This window comes from Callorhinus ursinus, unplaced genomic scaffold, assembly GCF_003265705.2.
Source record: "Callorhinus ursinus isolate GAN/ISIS: 27379988/994484 unplaced genomic scaffold, GSC_fseal_2.0 scaffold50, whole genome shotgun sequence".
Lineage (NCBI taxonomy): Eukaryota > Metazoa > Chordata > Mammalia > Carnivora > Otariidae > Callorhinus > Callorhinus ursinus.
In genome coordinates, this window is record NW_027397112.1 from 10,444,835 (window position 1) to 10,461,500 (window position 16,666).

Genomic DNA, 16,666 nt, shown 5'->3' on the forward strand with positions numbered 1-16,666 from the left:
AGGCCACCCCAAATTCAGTATCACTTCATGGTAAATTAATCACATCAGAATCCTATTTATAGGGGCACCTGGGTGGCTCAGTCGTTAAGCGTCTGCCTTCGGCTCAGGTCATGATCCCAGGGTCCTGGGATCGAGCCTGGGATCGAGCCCCGCATCGGGCTCCCTGCTCGGCGAGAAGCCTGCTTCTCCCTCTCCCACTCCCCCTGCTTGTGTTCCCTCTCTAGCTGTGTCTCTCTCTGTCAAATAAATAAATAAAATCTTTAAAAAAGAATCCTGTTTACAAATAAGGTCACATTCTTTGGTTCTGGTTGGGCATGAATACCTGGGGGGGTCTTGGGGGGGTCACTATTCTACTCAGTACACTGGCCATTGGTCCTTGTCTCTGCTACTCATGTGCTGGTTGAATCTTTTTCTTAATTCTAAATCTGGAAAGGTGCTATTCCTAATTCAGTTACTGGGTTTCAGCAACTTTCATACTTAACATACCTATGCTGTAGTTGGAGAAAATAGTTGGACTTCATTTTACTCCCTCTGCCAGTTTTCTGGAGCTCTTCTGCACCACTGAAATTGTGTGAAGAACCTCAATTCCCTGTATATGGAAAAGCTTAGCAGGTTTACCTGCCTCCTTCCCCAATTTTTTTTAATTCTATAAAGTATGAAGAATGATAAAACAATCATTATGTGTATACCACCTTAAATATTAATATCTTTTTTTAATATTTAAAAGAAAATTACGGATGAACAATGTTTGTTTTATCCTCTGTCATCTCCTCTACCTGCTTCCTTCCCCGTAGGTAACCACTATCATGAATTTGGTTGTGTATACTCCCAGGTCAGGTTCTCTTAGATTTTTACTACACGTATATGTGTATCCATGAGCAAAGTGCAGTATGTATTGTTTAGTTTAATGTTCATATAAAAATTTATATAAATGCCATCATGGTGTACATATTCTGCAACTTGTTTGGGGTGTGTGTGTGTGTTTAATTCACTGTTGCCTTTTCAAGACCTCCATGTTGATAGACATAATTTTAGTTCATCTTTTGTAAATAGTCCACATTTCCTTCAAAAAGACAATGTTTGTGTGGGTGTGAGTATATCCATATCCCGTTTGCTGACTTCAGGGTTCTAAATTTAACTTCTATTTTGCACTTAATAATTGTGTTGTCTTCTGTGTCCTTTGGTCTGCTTTCTATTTCTCTTTGAAATATATTTGGTATGTAACGTTGTGTAAGGTTAAAGTATACAACATGTTGATTTGATCATAGATACTGCAGTACGCCTGCCAACTAATTGTAGCCTTAGCTAATACCTCTATCATGTCACAAAATTATCATTTCTTTCTTGTGGTGGGAATAATTAAGATCTAGTCTCTTTGCATATTTACAATATAGTACTGTTGTCTTTCTAGTCACTATATTGTGTATTAGATCTCTAGGACACTTATCTACTAACTGCAGGTTTATACTTTTAAACAACCTCTCTTGGGTTCCTGGGTGGCTCAGTTGGTTAAGCGACTGCTTTCTGACTCAGGTCATGATCCCAGAATCCCACGATCGAGTCCCACATCAGGCTTCCTGCTCAGTGGGGAGTCTGCTTTCTCCCTCTGACCCTACCCCCTCCTGTGCTCTCTCTCTCTCTCAAATAAATTAAATCTTAATGTATAAATAAATAACCTCTCTTATTTCCCCATCTCCCCTTTTTTTTTTTTTTTAAGCATATGTATTCTTAAAGTTCCAGGATGACTGGTTAGATACAGACAAGTTCATGGTTGATATTGCATTGCATTCCGGTATTTATTGTTGGTGGTGAAAATTCTGATGTCAGTTTGTCATTCTTTTAGTTTATCTGTATCTTCTCTCTAGTAATTTAAATTCCCCAACCCCCTACTTTCAGGTGTTTTTTTTTTTTATGTTTTGCAATAACAAAGGGCATACTTAGATGTATGAATTAATTTTTAGCCACTTAGGGGCTTGGTTTGCACCCTCATTCTGAGAGTTCTTCTCTGTCTTGAGTTTTGAAAATTACTATTTCTTTAAACTTTTCCTCTTTTCTCCTCTTTACTATGGAATGTCTATTTATATGTAGATTGTTGTAGATCTTGTCATTCTCTCTTCTCTATCTCTTTTTTTAATACTTCCCATTTCCATTTCTCTCTTGCTCTGTTCTATTCTCCGTAAACCTCTGTGACTGTTCCCTTTATTCATCAGGTTTTTCTCCAGCTGTGTTTAGTTTACTATTAACCTGTCAGTTTGGTTTTTTGTGGGTTTTTTTCTTTTCTTTTTTTTTTAAGATTTTATTTATTTGAGAGAGAGAGCATGAGCAGGGGGGAAGGGTAGAAGGAGAAGCAGATTCCCTGCTGAGTGGGAAACCCAATGTGGGACTCTATCCCAGAACCCTGGGATCATGACCTAGGCCGAAGGCGGGCACTTAAATGACTGAGCCACCCAGGCACCCCAATGTGTGGTTTTCATTCAGAATTTATTTCTGGTTACTTTTAGAATCATCCTTTTTTTTCCATCCTTTCCTGTTCTTTTATGATGTTCATTCCTTCCTTTATCTGTTTGAACAACTGTAATGTACTTTATTTTTTTTCTTAAGAGAACCATGTAAGTATGTATATATTTGCCAATGGTAGAGAACATGAGGTTTCCACATCTTTGGCCAATATACTTACTTTAAAATCGCTTTCAGATTATTCCATTTCCAGGGGTGCCGGGCAGTTTCAGTGGGTAGAGCATGGGACTCTTGATCTTGGGGTCCTGAGTTCGAGCTCCATGTTGGGCTAGAAATGACTTTTAAAAAATTACTCCATTTCTAGTTTATTGAGGACCAGTTGTCCCCATTTTTGCATCTCCTGACTGCCACACATCAGTCTGTGTTTGGTCTGCTTTGTAATCTTTCACAGTGAGCTCACCCAGGGCAGGGTGAGCAGGGCATGTTTTCTATAGGAGTCTTGTGTGATACCTAGACTGTGGAAGTGTCCTTAATGCACAGTTTTCTATTGATCATCTTTTCCTTTTTTTTTTTAACTAATTTTTTTTTTTTTAAGATTTTATTTGATGGAGAGAGAGAGCGAGAGCATGAGCACGAGCAAGGGGAGCGGCAGAGGGAGAGGGAGAAGCAGACTCCCCGCTGAGCAGGGAGCCCGATGCAGGGCTCGATCCCAGGACCCTGGGATCATGACCTGAGCTGAAGGCAGACGCTTCACCGACTGAGCCACCCAGGCACCCCTAAACTAATTTATTTAGAAATACCACCTTTGCTACATATTAAGCTGTCATGTATACTTTGGTCTAGTTCTCTTTCTGTTTAATTTTTCTGTAGCAGACTATTTTAATTGCTGTAACTTTAAGATATTTTGATACGTGGTAGGGCAAATCACTCCCCTCTATCTTTGCTTATCAGAAATTTTATGGGGACTTTTCCCTTTAAGCATACATTCTTTCAGTTCCAGTTTTAAGATTGTTTAAATCTTATTTGCCTCTTCCTTCCCCAACAAAACCTTACTTAGATTGCAGATTAATTTGTAGATTATTAGTAGCTTTAAAAAGGTTTGTGTTTACAAGTTTTAGTTAAACTTACTCCAGAATATTTTTTATTGTTACAGTCAAGAAAAGATTTTTTTTTTTCACTTGTATGTTTCTAAGTAACGGTTATTTTTAAGAAGGTTGCATTTCAGAAAAAGACCTGAGGTGAGAGGAATAACCATGGAAAGGCCCATGATCTGGAATTTTGCCTGGCATATTGAGGAAATAGCAGTGGTAGAGTGAGCAAGGAGAGAAGCAGGAAGAAAAAGGAAATGAGGTCAGAGAAGGGATAGCAGTGACAGATGGTATAAAGCCTTGTGTGCACCATTTGCAAGAACTTTGGCTCTTGTTCCTTATGAGATGAGGAGCCATTGGAATGTTATGAGCTGAGGACTGGTAAGTCACGGTTACACCTAATACTGTATTTTGATTAGTTGGAAGGAGGGGTAAGCAGGAAAACAAGTGAGGAGTTATTTAATAAATTCATATGAGAGGGGTGCCTGGGTGGCTCAGTCAGTTAAGCCCCCGACTCTTGATTTCAGCTCAGGTCATGAGATCAAGCCGCACATCGGACTCTGCTGGGTGTGGAGCCTGCTTAAGATTCTCCCTCCCCACCACCCCCCTTTTAAGTCAGAAAAGATACTGACTTAGACCAGGGTTATTGCAGTTGAGGTGGTATAAAGTGGTCAGATTCTGGATACATTAAGAAGGTAGAGGCCGCAGGATTTCATGATTGGATATGGGGTATGGTAAAAGAAGGGAGTTTAGGATGAGTTCAGAGATTTAGGACTGAGCAGCTAGAAATTGGGAAGAGCAGGGGCTCAGTTTTGAACTGAGGTACCTGTTAAGACATCTAAGTGAAGTTAAATTCAAATGAAATTATATTAATTGATATACTAATATTGAGTAATCCTGATATCCAGAAATCTCCACTTGGCTCAGATTTGGTTGTTTATATTTGTTATTTTTAAAATTTATTTTCTTACTATAAAATATATGTTGTGATTTTTTAAAACACAAATAGGTTCTGGGGCGCCTGGGTGGCTCAGTCAGTTAGGCATCTGCCTTCGGCTCAGGTCATGATCCTGGGGTCCTGGGATTGAGCCCTGTGTCAGGCTCCCTGCTCAGTGGAGAGTCTGCCTCTCCCTCTGCCCCTCCCACAACTTGTACACATTTTCTCTCTCTCTCAGAATCTTTTTTAAAAAGAATTATTTTTCTGAAAGGACAATAGAATTATAATTTCTTTATGTTAGTATCAGCCATCTTAATTGAATAGAAAATTACCTCTTCTTTAATGCTTTTACTTTTACTTATTTATTTTTAAAGATTTTATTTGTCAGAGAGAAAGAGAGCACAAGCAGGGAGAGTGGCAGGCAGAGGGAGAAGCAGGCTCCCCGCTGAGCAAGGAGCCTGATGTAAGACTTGGTCCCAGGACCCTGGGATCATGACTTGAGCTGAAGGCAGACGCTTAACTGACTGAACCACCCAGGTGTCCCTCTTTAATGTTTTTAAAGATTTGACCAGGGAAATAGACTTGTCTGAGCCTCTCCCTTATTTTATGCATGTATATGGTATTCCCTTATTAGATGGAATACAAAAATATGTAACATTTAAACATCACAGAAATGCATAATTTGTATACACACATACTACATATGTACACACAGTTTCCAGTTTTTAATTTAGTGCTTTTTTGAGGAATTCTTATATGTTTGCATTTCTTCCTTTTTCTCTTCATTAAGCCAGTCTTAAAATTTATCTGATTATTAATTGGTCTGTTCCTGTCCACCCCACCCTTGAGGTGGGTTTCGGAAGAAGGAAAACTCCCAAAGAACAGCTCTTAAATTTGCTATTTCTGGCATCTATTTCCTCTTTTGGCAATTTTAGCTTTTATCTTAATCTCTTCCTTTAGTTTGTTATTTTTGCCATATTCTTTTTCCTCTACACCCAGTCTATTGGCTGTTGACTTAAGGGTATGTTCAGCCATAAAAGGGAATGTTCATTTTTCATATAGACAGGTAATTGATGCCATTGGTTAGTTTATGAGGAAAAACATATCTCCATCTTAAGATTGATTGTTTTGATTTTGGTTATCTTTTTCTAATCTTTTTTTAATGTTTTAAGTTTTGGTGCAATTTCTGGATCCTACCTAATTACCTGACTCCTCCCATTCATCTGCTGTGTGGTCTGTGGTTCTCATCTCTGCCAGCAGCTCTCTCTCAGCTCTGTCTCAAAATGTTATCTCTTTCAGAAAGCCAGCGCTGATAAACAGAGTGCAAGGGATATTTTTTCCCAAAACAGTACCAGTTAATGTCTACACAGTAGCATCATGTTTAGTTGGTATATTTCCCTTCCAGTGGCATCTACAATTGCAGCTTATTAAAATTCTTTTTACTTCAGTGCGAGGTGCCCAGTCTAACCTTCACAGGAGCTTCTTTGCATGCCACCCATCTATGTGGTTGCATGAAGGAGGCAGTTGGGGAATGTTGATAAAGACCATGTTGTTCTCATATTAATCTTTCTCCTGTACATGTGTGTAAAGGCAAACAGTTTTCAAGAGAGGTTTGTGCTGAAACCGAATGCCGCTCTTGGAGTTGTTGTAGGCTTTTCGCTAGCAGAGTTTCCATGGTGCCCTTTTGTTTTTATTATGATACTACCCTTGCTCAGAGCATCTCTTTTCATGGTGCTGTTCCACAAGCAAGTCCTTTTCTTCTAGGACTGGATGCTGCCCAAATGACTTTCTAATGGGTTATGATTTGGCACATGCCAGATTTGTCCATCCTAACACTAGAGTCTAGGAATCCTGCATTCAGCATGACCTCTGAAGTTTTCTCCCCAAAGCATAAAATTGTTTATTTAAAAAAAAACAAACAAAACTTTTTTTTTTAAGCATTTTTTTTCCCGCCAATATTGTCTTTCGAAGAGTTAGATTACATTTCATTGTGGACTTAGCAGGAGAGGTTATTTCTTAGCCTGCTTACATGTGTACAAAGGAAGTTTAATGGGAATAATTTCTACCTCCTTGAATTTAACATAAAGACTATGGTATGAACACTCACCATTACCAAATTGCCTTTTTTTAGCTTGCATTTATTTATTTATTTATTTATTTATTTATTTGAGAGTGAGCATGGGCAGGAGGGAGAGGGAGAAGCAGACTCCCCGCTGAGCAGGGAGCCTGAGGCGGGACTCCATCCCAGGACCTCTAGAGATAACAGTCTGAGCCTAAGGCAGACGCACTTAACCGACTGAGCCACCCAGGCGCTCCCAAATTTATTTTCATTAGTTAGGCATGAACTTTATAACCATGGATCTTAGGATAGGTTAAAATGTAGCTAATGAGTTCTGTGTAGTCCAGCGAAATTTGCCACCTTGTTTGAGACCACCTGAAAGTCTTTAGAAGGAGGTGTGAAAAGAAGAAAGAGAGGTGTGATTGGTTATTCAGGCTCCTAGGTGGATGAAATTGCTGGAGAGAGCAAGTCATGTCCATCTGGGAATCAGGCGCCAGCTGTTCATCTCAGGGACCGTTGAAAACCATCAAGATGGTGGAAACATTCAGGTTTTATAAGGTGTTCTCAGCACAGTTTCAGTAGCTTTTAAACTCACAAGTTTGGTACCTAGGTAAGTGTTTAGGGCCCGGCTCCAAGTAACTGGATTTCATCATTGAAGAAGAAGCAAGTTTACTTAATTACTTTGAAGGTTAGTGTGTTGGAGAAAGGGGAGTTTTTTAAAAAACAATTGAACTTTTGGTTAGTAGTGGCATATAGGTGTCTAGAAAGAGTCTTCTGAATCTTTGGGATAATGAGAGAGGGCTGGGTTTTATCAGACACTGAATTGTCAGTTTTGTTTGGCTTTTCACAGGTTCATCGGAACAGCACAACGCGCTCTGGCTGTGATGTGAACCCCTCCTGCGCACTGTGTGGCTCGGGCAGCACCATCACCGTGCCTCCAGAAATTCACTACGAAGCCCCTCTGCTGGAACGCCTCTCGCAGTTGGACTCCTGCGTCCACCCAGTCCTAGCGTTTCCAGATGGTAAGAAAGGCCACAGAATATAAAGCTTACATGGGACTTAAAGGCTTCAAAATGAAAGAAAACCAGCCAGGATCCTGGTACAACCCAGGTGCTATCAAGGTATCCGTTTCAGTCAACAGAGTCTCTCAGAATTTTGCAGATAGGGTGCAGCAGATCCACCAGACCAGAATGTGCCCCTGAAGGATTGCAACTTGCCAGGAGAGAGATTTGCCCCAGCCTTTCAAGTTGCCCCTGACCCTGAAATAAAACCCCGCCTAGCTTTGCTATCCATATGGTCCATGTTTTCTACTGAATATTTCCACTTTTCCTAGAAGTCACATGGCAGCAGGAATATTAGATCAAGCTCCTTCTTAGTCAAGGGAGTTCCGGTAACAGGTCCTGGAGCAGTTACAGGGTTTAGGTAGGCACAAAAGAACTCAGTCATTTGAAGAACAGAAAAAGGGGAGAGGATTTTAGTAATTTAATGTTTGATCAACTGTCAAACAGAAGAGGGCGTTCTCTAGGACAGGTGTTAGTAATGATTGTTCTTTATAAATAAGATTTTATTGGAACACAGCCATGCCCATTTGTGTACATCTTGTCAGTGGCTGCTTTTCTGCTAGATTGGCAGTAACATTACGTAGTTGCAACCCAGACTAAACATAGATAGTGTGGCCTGCAAAGCCCAAATTATTTATCATCTGTCCTTTAAGAAAAAGTTTATAAACTTTTGGACCATATGGATAGCAAGCTAGGCAGGGTTCTATTTTAGGTTGGGAGTGGTAGAGCAGTAAATAAACTTAAGAACACATCTTCCTGTGTACTTCAGATTCCAGGTTTCATTGGCTTTTACCTTCTCTTGCCATTTGGATTATAGCTTATATAACTTAAGGTTTTATTTGTATAGCATTTTATGGTTTACAAAGCACCTTTCTTATTTGCTTCTCTCAGTAATCTCATAAGGTGTTAACTTCAGTTTGGTAGATCAAGAAAAGGCTTAGAAAAGTTGTGCTTTATCTCACGCTAAATGGCTGATGAGTTTTAGATAGCTCTGGAATTCAAATTTGGGTCATCTAATGCCTGTCCTTCATTTCACTATATAATATGCTTCTTCCCAGCCAGATTATTAAGGGAAACCAGTTTTCTACCCATTTTGAGACTCTGACTGCAGGTGGAGCCACCAGGAAAACTGAGGAACGTTTCTTGGGTTACTCTCGCAGGATCACAGTGTTGAATTGTATGGTCTTGTATTTGAATAAAGAAGCCTGAAGCCTGTAGTTATATTCTGATTCTGTTAAGGCCTCTTCCATACTCATTGAATGTCAGCTTATAAACATGGTGGTATTTCTTTGTCGATAGCGTTACCGTATACAGTTGTGAATTGCCTTCCCACTCCCCCAATCACATATGCTCAGACTGTTTGCCTCACAGACTGGTGCCCTTAAACTTCCCTACTCAATCCCTTTTCAAGCAACTATAGGTAGTAGCATTGAGGGAGAAAGGAAGGAAAGATGTGGAGACTCCTTTCTCTGGTCATTAGCATTTTCACTTTCCTGCCTGCCCTTAAATACTTTTCCTCTCTCTCTCTCTCTCTCTCTCCCTCCCTCCCCCCCTCCCCCCCTCCCTCTGTCTCACACAGCTCCTGACCATGATACTGGGGTTTGGAGAAGAGAGTTGGTCATTAAATCTCCTTATAAGATTGTAAAGGAGAATATATATATATATTATTATTTCATGTAGGATGTATGAACATAATTGCCTATGGATAAATCAGACTTTCTGTAGGTTGACCCGGGGGACACAGTTACCATATCTAATACTGTTCCCCTTGGGATAATTTTGCTTTGATCCAAACAAATACCACATTCAGAATGTTTGTAAACTGTAAGATTTTCACAAAGATGTCCAACTCCAGAGGGCACCATTATTCTGTGTGAATAGCACTCCCTCTAAGTATTGAGATTTCCCATGTATCATTGTGTAGAATAGTAAGTAACAGTGAAGACTAGTGGCCAGCATGTGGGTCAAACATACATGCACCAGACCTGACCTCTGGGCCACCCTTTTACAGCCTGTTCTCTAGAAGATGCTTAGAGATGGCAGGATTTTCAAGTAGTTTTACTAATGTACCCTAATCAGTTTGTTTGTGGGTAGGATGGGAACCAACTGAACTCTTAATCCTAGAGTTCTTTCTCCCCTGTTGACCACATCTCAGCCATTCGCATTAAGCGTGTCTAGAGATGATAGAATTTGAGGAGCTTGGTGCCTGGTGGCAAGGTGGAGGCATTAGGGTGTGATAACTCTTTAGTACTCCTAGGAGGGGGAACTTGTTTCCTTATCAAGCCAGTTAATCCTTAGCTTGGAAATGTAGAAGTCTAAAACCTTGGTGGAAGGAATGTTAACTTGAGTTTGAGCTTCATAAGAGCACCACCTGCTGGCCTTGAAGATCTATGCTGTTTTGAGAGAGCTTACCAAGATGGGTGTATGTGAGGCTACCGCAGTTTACCAGCAGGAGGAGGAAGTGAGTATTTATAAAAACAACCCTAGAAAATTTGCTTGAGAAAATGGTGGAACATAATGAGCAGAACAGTCAAGTGCAGCGTGGAATGTCAGACCCCAGTGAGCGTGAAGTCAAGGTCTTTTCATTTTGTCTGAGGAAATAGTAACTTAAAATGATGTTAGTTTCCTTCTATTTCCTATTTCCTGTTTTAACACTTCTGTTTTCCTGTTATTGACCTGATCAAGCATCTGCTCCTCCTTCTCTGATGATGGCACTTTAACGGCATGGCCTGTGCGGGTATGGAATGTGTGAAGTCTTCTGGCTGAATGGGTCCCTGTTGTATTCTTTTTCATACCCTTTCATTGCTTACTTTCAGGTCCTGCATAACTAATCCGTTTCAGAGCTTTAGTGCAACATGGATCTCAGGTGTTATTACTTACCACTTAGAGCATGAACTTAGACCAGCAATTCCTCAGAGATTTTTGTTCATTGACTGGGGGATTTAACTGACTTCCTGTTCATTCTTAAAACGCACAGCAAACTTCTAGCAAAGTATAGCAGCCTGAGTTCTTTCAGCAGTTTGTTATTATCCCTAACTGCTTATTCAGTGGGTTTATAGGGGAAATTGCTCATGATTCTGCTTAATACGTGAACTCCAGGGCACAGGGTGGTAGTCTCCAATTGTAGCAGCTTCTACTTCAGAGTGTTCAGGTGAGGGGAGGAGATTAGGTATGGTCCTGGAGTCTGATGTAATGTGTTAAGAATGGAGAGACTCGGCAGTCAGTCTAGTCTAGGAGTAACAAATAGTGTCCTCTCTTGTGCTTAACTCAAATTGATAGTGGCTTTCTGGACTCTGTAATTTTTAAAGATGAATCTGAGGTCTTGGGGTACAGTAGGGTAAAGGGTGTTAAGATTTTTTCGTTTTTGTCTGCAGCAGAGGAGGAGAGAGCTAGAGCATGTGTACTGGGATGTACCTGCCTAGCTAAGTGGTTTGTTCTTGTTTTCGCCTTCTACTCAGTGAAGGAATTAGGACCTGAATCCAGGCCTACTTATTTCTAGTCTGGTGCTGTTTCTATTATAAATCAGATCGCATATATTCCTCCCTACCTCCTTTTTTCCCTGGCTTAATTTCCAGGTTTGGGAGAGCAGTGACTGGGGAAGATACAAGGAAAAAATGAAATCACTAGGCTTCGGTTGTCCCATTATATAGACCTTGCCAATTCTTCTGTTGACAAGAGGTATCCTGGGATATAGAGGAGTTGTTTTCCCCTTTCTGGGGCCTTTAGACATTCCAGCTTAGCCCAGCTTTCAGAGTGCCTCCAGACGGTGCTTTATTTCCTACACACCCTTTTCCCTAACCATTTTGAATTGCAGCAAAAAATATTTACCGTTAATAACCTCAACTCAATTCTTGATTGTTAATTAATGGGAAATCCTTTTTTTAAACATTTGACCTTCGTTGGGAGGGTTGGGGGGAATCACACTATTTTATTGAGGGGCTTGGAGGAGTGGAAGGGCTGGGAACACTGTGAGATCCAACATCCTTGGTCTGGTTGCTATCTCCCCACCTTTGAGCTTGCTGAAAGCTGACGTTTATCTTTGAAGGTTGGGATAGGTGAATTTGTTTTTAAGTTTGGAAAAGAAAGAATGATTATGCAAAAAAATTTCAGACGACAGCACTGTCCTCACATACTGTATCTCAGTACTTGGGACATACAGCAAATGTTTATCTTTAAAACTTCAGGAGTTTTACTAATTTGTTTGACTGCCATAAGGTCCAGTGGTCTATTCTCAGAACTGGAAAATAATGTCTGGCGCTGAGGCTGCTTGCCCATTGGGGAAAAGCATCCCTGAGAACAGAACTATTTTATTCATTCAGGGATATATATGTTCATTCCAGACCTGAGAAGCCCAGTGTTCAAATTTGTTCTTAAAGTGTCATGAGATCCATGGTATATACTACAGGAAAGAGTGTTTAAACGTTTTTACACTGTAGAACTCCCTTGAAAAATATCCTGTACTCTACTTCTTTGCCAATAATTTGAGAAATCTCACATTCCACCTCAGAATTAAACCTCTCCGTTCTCTGGACCAAAGAATAATTTCATGGTGTAGTGGCTGAGAGTGTGGGCTCTAGGGTTCTACAAACCTAAGTTTGAATGTTGGTTGACTTACTAAACTGTGTATAACCTGAAACAGCTAATTCACCTCTCTGAACCTGTTTTGTCTTTTTAAAAAGGAGCATAATGATGCTTACATCAAAATGAAATACATATTTTAAGTCAATTCTCAAGTATAAGACCTGTAAAATGAAAACTGTCAAACACTGCTGAGAGAAAATTTAAGAAAACCTAAATAAATAGATATACCACATTGGTGGATTGAGCGACTTGGTGTTGATTGCAGAACAGAAGGCATTTCTCCCCAGATTGACCTGTAGAGTCAGTGTAATACACGACAAGCTTTTTTGTATTTGAGTTTTTTTGCAAAAGCTTAAAAGAAGAAAAAAACCACCTACAATTAAGGAAGAATCCACTTCCATTTTATCTGCAGTACTGAATGTTAGAATAAAGTAGAGAGACAGCTTTTAAGGTCAGAGAAAAATGGTTTCAGTCTGGAAATACTTTTTCTAAAGAAATTACTCAAGGACACATTCTTAGGAAAATAAAAAATGGAAGTAAGAAAATGGAAAGATCCAAGAAATGGTAAAGCAAAGTGGATAAAAATTATAGTTTAAAAGATTAATTTTTGATGTTGAATATTAACTAATCAGCGAAAAAGAAATCTCCAGGTGGGAGGGTGAGGAGCTAGGAAGGAAGGGGGGAGTAATACTCAGTAGACAATAAGTAAGTATTTATTGAATGAATGTATCCTGATTAACTGTTAACAGTATTAGGTTTAAATGTTTTAGTCTCTGGAAGAATAGAAGCAGGGTGTTCATCAGTCTTTTGAACCAATAAAGTTTAACAAACTTCGTAGACTACATGAACAAAGAAAACTCCATTGATCTACCAAAAGGTGTTTTTAGATGGCGTATTTGTTTAACTTGAACATGTTAAAAGTGACTTGCTTTTGTGAATAAAAGAATGCCTTCAGTAAAGCTCAGATAAGCAGATCTTCCACAGGACAGTGCTTGCCCTGCCGGGTCATCCTGCCGCTGGGCACATAAAAGAAGGGTGTGATGTAGATCCTCGCCCACTGGAGAGCCCGGGTTACCTGTGAACATATCTCCCTTCTTGAGAGAGGAGCCCGGAGACCAGGTGTCTGGACTAACCTGCAGCGTTTCATCTTTCTTGCAGATGTTCCCACAAGCCTGCACTTCCAGAGCATGCTGAAATCTCAGTGGCAGAACAAGCCTTTTGACAAAATCAAACCTCCCAAAAAGTTTTCACTTAAGCACAGAGCACCCATGCCAGGCAGCCTGCCAGATCCAACTCGTAAAGACAGGCACAAGTTGGTCAACTCCTTCCTAACAACAGCCAGTAAGTTTTAGGGGACTCGGGAGTTGGCCTCTGGTTATTTCTCTATTCCTTTTATGTTCTCAAGTTACTGTTTTGCTGTGGCAGTATCTTGGGGTTGGGAGAGGCAGTTGACTGATACAGGTTCAGCTCACCGTCTACTTCTACTTGTCTCGGATGTTCTCAGATGGACTTTGAAAGCTCTTGCAGACACCATGCATCTCAGGTCAAGACCCACAGTGCTGGACGAACAGCTAACTGTGGCATGACATTGTTTCCATCTGTGGGCAGGCTGTCTTCTGTAGCCTGGAGTCAGATTTCTCTGGTTGAGGGCCCTGTGGGCTGTCTGGCCTGGCCTGGCCCTCTGTGCTGTCTGCTAGGAGCATCAGTCCCAGAGGACTCTCCTGCCCTGGGTGTCTTATCATTGGCCTAGAGAGAACTCAAGAGCTCGGAACTCAAATAAAAAAAGATTGAGAGAAGATTTCACAGCTCCTTTTCTGTTCCCCTCTTCAGAGCTGTCCCATCACCAAATCCGGCCTGACAGGACCCACAGGCAGCACTTAGACGATGTGGGGGCCGTGCCTATGGTAGAGCGAGTGACAGCGCCAAAAGCAGAGCGCTTGCTCAACCCGCCGCCACCTGTGCATGACCCAAACCCCAGCAAAATGAGATTGCGAGACCATTCATCTGAGAGAAGTGAAGGTAGGGCCAGGCCCGGCACCTCTGCCTGCATTTGCATCTGCTCAGGGCTTTCTGGGGCAGCCTGGGCTTCTCTTAATTGCCCCCAGCTTTGGGGTCCTTCACTTTCTAGCAAGGCAGAGTAGAGGGACCCTACTGCTTCTAAATGCAGGTCACTTCTGAACTGCTGCAGCAACCTCCGCCCAGCTCCCCCTACCTTCCATCAACCAGTCTGCTTCACCTTTTTATCCTCTGGGCTTAGAAAGCGCTTTGGCTCATACTGTGTCGCTGGCATTTGTAGCTTGTGCTGGCGGCAGGGCCGGTGAGGTAGCCACATATTCCTCTTTGTTGTTGACGCCTGCAGTGTTCAAGCATCACACAGACATGAGCAGTTCCGGCTACTTGGCGGCCGCCCAGCACACCCCGCACAGCCCCTTGGTGCGACAGCTCTCCACCTCCTCAGACACCTCGGCGCCCACTGGCTCCAGCCCACAGGTTACAGCCAGCGCGTCTGTAAGTACCTGCGTGGGGTTGGCCAGATGGCCCCTTTGCAGTGACCACTCCTCGGGTGGCTCTGGAGGACAGTGTAGGGAGTGGGATTGAGACCCAGGGTGTTTGGGGGGGCTCGGCCCACCACGATGTGTCGTCTTTAAGTCAGAGGGGTGGTATTTGACCTTCTGTTTTCCATGGTGGGAAGCTTGATGCTGAGACAGACCCTGAAGGTGGCCTGTGGACTATTCAAGATCTGTGGGGCTAGGTCTCACCCAGCACTCAGCAGTAGCATGGCTCTAATCCTGTTGGTTCCAGAAGTTCACCTGAGAGGAGCGGTAGAGGACCGGGACTTAGGAACATTGGAGGCATTCCATTTCCTTATTTTTACTCTCCCGGTGAGTGTAGCTGGAGCCCCGAGAACAGGCCCTGCCGTGAGGGGTCCTGGAAGGGAGGGGAGAAGGCAGGGCCTCGCTCCATCTCCGAGAGCTGTTGGCACAGCCATTCCAGACATACATTTCCCGCTGGTTTCTTTCTCATACTTTAACTTCTCAGCATGTGCCTCCTCAACATGTGTACCTAGAGATTGTTGGTGCCCACCGCGAGGCCCTTTCTGTGGTGATTATGGTAATGTGATGGTGGTAATAAAATAGTCTTCACTGTGTCTGTTCTGCCTGCTTTCTCCACGTTCAATCCTGATAACGCCCTTTGAAATGTAGATCAGTGATACTAACGATTCTTACTCTGTAGGTGGGGAAGCTGAGGCTTCCGCCTGGTTAAGTAAACTGCTTACAGGGTTGTTGTCCTCAGCCCACTCCCACCTCTTTCCCTTGAAGGTACTAACAGCAGGCCCAAGAAGATTCAGGGAAAACACACACCTCTTTCTGCAAGCTTCACATTCATTCTTGACCAAGATGTAGGGAGAGCTCTCTCTTGAGGCTTCCATGAGGCACACTTCCGGTAGTGGGGTGTGTCCTTTCAGCAGAGATGGGACAGTGGCAGAGGCTTTGGGGTATGAGGTCACTAAGCCTGAGCTACAGAGCTCAGCCGGGCAAGATTTGCAGAGTTCTCTTCGACCATTTTGATTAACCAGTTACCCCAAATTTGTAAGGCAGAGGCCATCTGTTCTCATTTGATAGAGAAGGAAATGGAGGTGAAAAAGACACTGTGGTAGGCCGAGGTGAGAGGCGACAGCAGCTCAAGTCCTGGCCCAGGAAGCGCTGCCTGTCAGCGTTCTCAGAATGTCCTGGCGTGAGGGGTTGAATCAATCCCGTATCGCCCTCCAGGAACAGAGAGCAGGGTGGTTAGTTGTAGGGGACAGCATCTTCCCCATCGTGCTTCCCCAACCCCTTCCCTCTGAGCTGACCGCACTTGGGCCTTGGCCTTGAATTGCAGCCCCTGGGTGTCTCCAGCTGTGTTGCCTTGGCGGCAGCTGTGTCATCCCACTATTGCCCTCTGGCGGCATCCCCCCCCCCCCCCCCGGCCCCGGCCCCAGTGTGTGTTTCAGGGTGGGCTGTTTGCTATCTGGGCCCAAGCAGCAGGTGGACTTTTCCTGCGGCATAGAAACCAACCAAGGCCTTCAGCTCCCTCCTGTATTCCTCCTCTGGCCTCTGAGCTGCTGTAGATGCTCACCTCCTCCTCTGTTACTGGACCCTTGTCAGTCTTCTTTCCTAAGAGTTTGATCTCAACCTGTAGAAGCAAGCCTCCGTTCTCCAAGAGTCTGAGCTGTGTAGCCAGGTCCAGGTCCTCTTCCTCTGTTTCCCTCCACTCAGCTCCACTAGAGCTAGAAAGCTCTCCACTCTTCCACAAGTATCTACTAGTCAAAAAGAGGGGAAATCCCGTAGGGCTGAGCAGATGGTGGGTACAGACTTAGCTGAAGAGTTCAAATCTACAAGGAAGAGGTGCTTTCGTGATGTCCAAGGTTAGATGATCCATTGAGCTGGGCCTGTCCAAGATCTTTTCAGGATAAGGGAACTCCCCTTTCTAACCTGAAGAGTGC

General features: G+C 42.7%; 1 protein-coding gene across 4 annotated transcripts in view; it reads left to right on the forward strand.

Moving 5' to 3' along the window:
- Window positions 1–16,666, forward strand: part of KANSL1 (KAT8 regulatory NSL complex subunit 1) — a 179,595-nt gene that overhangs the window by 158,346 nt on the left and 4,583 nt on the right. For all 4 annotated transcript variants that reach the window (XM_025890027.2, XM_073883116.1, XM_025890028.2 and 1 more), the window contains 4 exons: window positions 7,392–7,563; window positions 13,342–13,524; window positions 14,014–14,202; window positions 14,543–14,691. In XM_025890027.2, coding sequence (XP_025745812.1) covers window positions 7,392–7,563; window positions 13,342–13,524; window positions 14,014–14,202; window positions 14,543–14,691 — 693 coding nt within the window. The remainder of the gene's footprint in view (window positions 1–7,391; window positions 7,564–13,341; window positions 13,525–14,013; window positions 14,203–14,542; window positions 14,692–16,666) is intronic.